Source organism: Hydra vulgaris, chromosome 08, assembly GCF_038396675.1.
Source record: "Hydra vulgaris chromosome 08, alternate assembly HydraT2T_AEP".
Taxonomy (NCBI): Eukaryota; Metazoa; Cnidaria; class Hydrozoa; order Anthoathecata; family Hydridae; genus Hydra; species Hydra vulgaris.
Window position 1 is genome coordinate 41,456,188 of NC_088927.1, and position 3,747 is coordinate 41,459,934.

Sequence of the window (3,747 nt, forward strand, 5' to 3'; positions counted from 1 at the left end):
TTAGGCTGTGAGTTATGGAGTCTTCTATTTTTAGTGAAATGGGCTTAAAGAATTTCATTTTATAAAGAGGGGGATTTATTAAGTATAAATAATTGAAATTGTTATACCAGCTTGAAAATTTCAGGAAATTGTCTAAAAACTAAAATTCAAAAAAAAAGGAGACTTCGTTCTAAAAATATTTTTTTAATCCTGGGGCGACCCCCAAGTTCGAAATTCTTTATTTTATATAGTGAGGGCCAATAAGTTTAAATACTTCAAACTGTTATAACGGTTTAAAACTTTCAAGAAGTTCTCTATGATTTAAAAAATTCAAAAAAAAAATACTGTTTTAATAATATTTGTTTGGTCCTGGGGCGACTCCCAAGTCAAAACCCCTTTATTTTATATAGTGGGGGCAATCAGTTTAAATAGTTCAAATTGTGATACACGGTTGAAACTTCCTGGAATTTGTCTAAGAAATAAAAGAATTCAAAAAAAAATATAAAGAGACACCGTTCTAAGAACATTTCTTTGATCCTAGGGGGACCCCCGAGTTGACTGTAAAAAATATATAATCTTCAAAACTGACTATGTAAGGTTGAATTAAAAGCAAAATTTATGGAAGAATTAACTTCAAGTAAAAAAATATATCATATTATATAGAAGAATAAGGCTAAAGATATAAAACGAAATTAAAAGAGTGGATAACAAATTTATTCTATGGATGAATACTTATTGGATTTAAACAAAACTAGTTTCTTGAGGTTAGCTCAAATTTCTTCAGAACACTGACCAGAACACTCGCATAACTCCGTGCAGCTTAATCCTGAACGTTTGCATTTGCCTTGTGTTCCACAACTTTTCTTGCATCTATATTTTATCAACTCAACGCATGATTTTGATGCCTCGGGTAGAGTCATCCATGAAGATGTCATCGCGTTATTTATTTTCTTCCAACCCCATTTACTAATGTCCGGTAAAAACTGTTGTGGCACCAAGGATTGTCCCAATATTATACTAAATAAATATTTAAACATAAAAGTCCATTCAACGACTAAAAAAATATCTTCCTTGAAATACAGCTCTTTTCAAATGCTGAAAAAGTGCGTCTTTTGGTGGCGGTAACCCCTCGCTCTGCCGTGACTTTTATAGTGAAAAGCATTCTTCGGCATATGGCGAGGTCATTAGTGGAACTTGTCTTATCATAAAGTAAAATAACGTAGCGCTCAAACTGCAGAAATACATCAGTTGAAATAGCTTTAGTATTCGGGGATGACAAGCTAAATAATAAAAAAAAGAGCAGTCTTCAAATACACATTTTTTAAAATCTAAGCAGCTTGCAAATCTAAAACTATTGCTTTTTTATAACTATATAAACATAAGTTACCTGCAAAATGCTCTTATAATTTCTTCATCTCCATTGTTCCAGAGATTACAAGCTAGTTTTTTACCCCACTCTGCAAAGGAAGACACGGTATCACAACCAGTGAATGCAAACCTTAATGAAACAGCTTGTGCTTTTTCATCTTACTTTTGAGCATAATAATGTATGGGAAGTTAACGTTTCAGTTTTCCAACTCCAAACTCTATCCAAAGTTGCTTGATACCCGTTAATTGTTTAAAAAACGGAAATTGAGATTGTAACAATACCTGTGTCTACTGTCTGAATACAAACAATTTGGTGCCCGCTGTCAACAGCGTTTTTAACGTGTAGTAAAATCCGAGTGTCAGCTTCCTCGTGGTTACAAAGTGAAATCGATTTTTCGTTAAAATACTTGGAATTAGATAAAACAGTTTCATTACACGTTGTTACTAAAAGTAGGTTAAATGTCGGTACAAAGTTTGTTGCAAGCATTTTAAACAACTCATTTTTATTTTCATCCAATCGTAGAACTGTGACCAATTTTTCCAAATAGGAGTTGAATCAGAAACACACGCTCTAACTCCATTACCACGACTATCCCTAATCTGGGTTTTTAAACTTCATTCAAAATAACGGTCAAACACAATGTCAATCCTTTGTATTCCTTTATGTTTTGCTGATAAGATATTGATTATTTTGTCTCGAAATTCAATTTCTGAATACTCCTTGAATGTCTTCGAATTTACCGGATAAATATATCAACAATTGCTCCTACATCTAAGACTTTTGCAGTGATACCTTCAGGAGTAGTCAAAGAAGGTGCCGAACATTCTTCAAGGTATTTAAGATAATCCGATTTATTAGTTTTTCGGAGTTTGCCGTATTCAGATATTGCTGGTTGATAAGCATGATTTTCATATCGAAAAAAATCATATAAATCTCCATCTCTATGTTGAGATGCAACATAAAGTGATGCAAATATTTTACATTCTTCTTTAAGCAATACTGTTTTTAACCTTCCTTTTTGAGTGGCAAGGATTTTTTTCTCTCTAAACAAGCATAAGTTATTTTTGGGGATTGTCTTAAATATTGAATCCCTTCCAATTGTTAAACAGTTCTGAATATAACATTTGGATGACTCAATACCCAATTGCTTTGCTTTTCTTACGGATGCTCTAACTTCTGCATCAAGTAATGTCTTTGTTGATAAATTCATGAGAATGTCTTCTTCTACTAAAAAGAGATTTCCGAAATCTTTTATAACTTCAATAAACTCTGATACATGTTCATTATAATTTTTTTCAAAGACAAGTGTATCTTCGTGATGATTTTTCTCATCGTCATCTTTTTCTCCTCCAAATCTTTCTAGAAGCTCAAGAAATAGTGGTTCACACACCATCCACTTCATCAACGCACTTGGGTTATCTAAAATGCTAATTGAGCCACCATTTCCATTTATGATCTTAATGTTTTGTTCATGGGCTTGGTCTGTAGTCATAGATGAAAAAGGGCGTCTTGTATTTTGAAACGCGAAAAAACCTTTGCAGAACTCGGTGTGTATCTCAGGGTATCTATGAGGTAGCATCTTTATGTCACAAAGAAAAATTGGAAGCCATCTGGAGAAGTGCGTGTGATCTAAAGCAAACATCCAAGGAATAACTTGTTCCAAAGCACTGAAAAACATATTGAAATTTCCCATTCTGAAACTCTTAACAAGCAACAAGACTATTGCTTGTAACTCCATAGCAGTAAACCAATAGTTAAATTGAGTGTATGCTGTTCTTTGTTGTTGGATCCACAGTTCAAAGGAAATTGTAGATAATTTTTTGAATGCTTTAGTCAAAAGAGAGTATAAACCAGCTAATGAAACTTGAGCTGCATACCTGGAACGTTTTACTTTTCGACCAGTTAGAATAGATTCGGCTCGACCAAAAATTGTTATACCGGCTTTAGTTATGGCATCACAACAACCACTGCCTTCTAACCAATCTCCAAAATAATGAGGCCATTTCTATGTGTAACCCGCCCATCATCATTAATAATTTATCTTTACCACATAGTTTCCGGTAGTGCCACAGAACTTGTTTACCTAACCCAGGAAAAAAAGTTCTATAGAATTTCTATAAACTTTTAAAACATATGGTCTATAGAATTTCTATAGAATGTCTATTAGTTTCTATAGAAATTGCTATAAAACTTTATTTTCTATAAAATAAAAAGTAGAAAAAAAAGTTCTATTGGAATTTCTATAGAAATTAACAGAGATTCTATAGAAATTTTATTCTATAGAATTTCTATAGATCATATGTTCTAAAAGTTTATAGAAATTCTATAAAACTTTTTTTCCTGGGAATGCATGCACTGATTGGTCAGCGGTTATTATGGGGATTTGATCTGGGTTGAAT

General features: G+C 32.7%; 1 protein-coding gene across 1 annotated transcript; it reads right to left on the minus strand.

Moving 5' to 3' along the window:
* Positions 1-710: 710 nt before the first annotated feature.
* Positions 711-3,520, minus strand: LOC136084312 (uncharacterized). Its single transcript, XM_065804367.1, has 2 exons — positions 1,367-3,520; positions 711-1,259 (listed from the first exon to the last, which is right to left on the minus strand). Exon 1 carries the CDS (start codon positions 3,084-3,086, stop codon positions 2,085-2,087), a length of 1,002 nt encoding a protein of 333 aa, XP_065660439.1. The 5' UTR covers positions 3,087-3,520; the 3' UTR covers positions 711-1,259; positions 1,367-2,084.
* Positions 3,521-3,747: the final 227 nt, after the last annotated feature.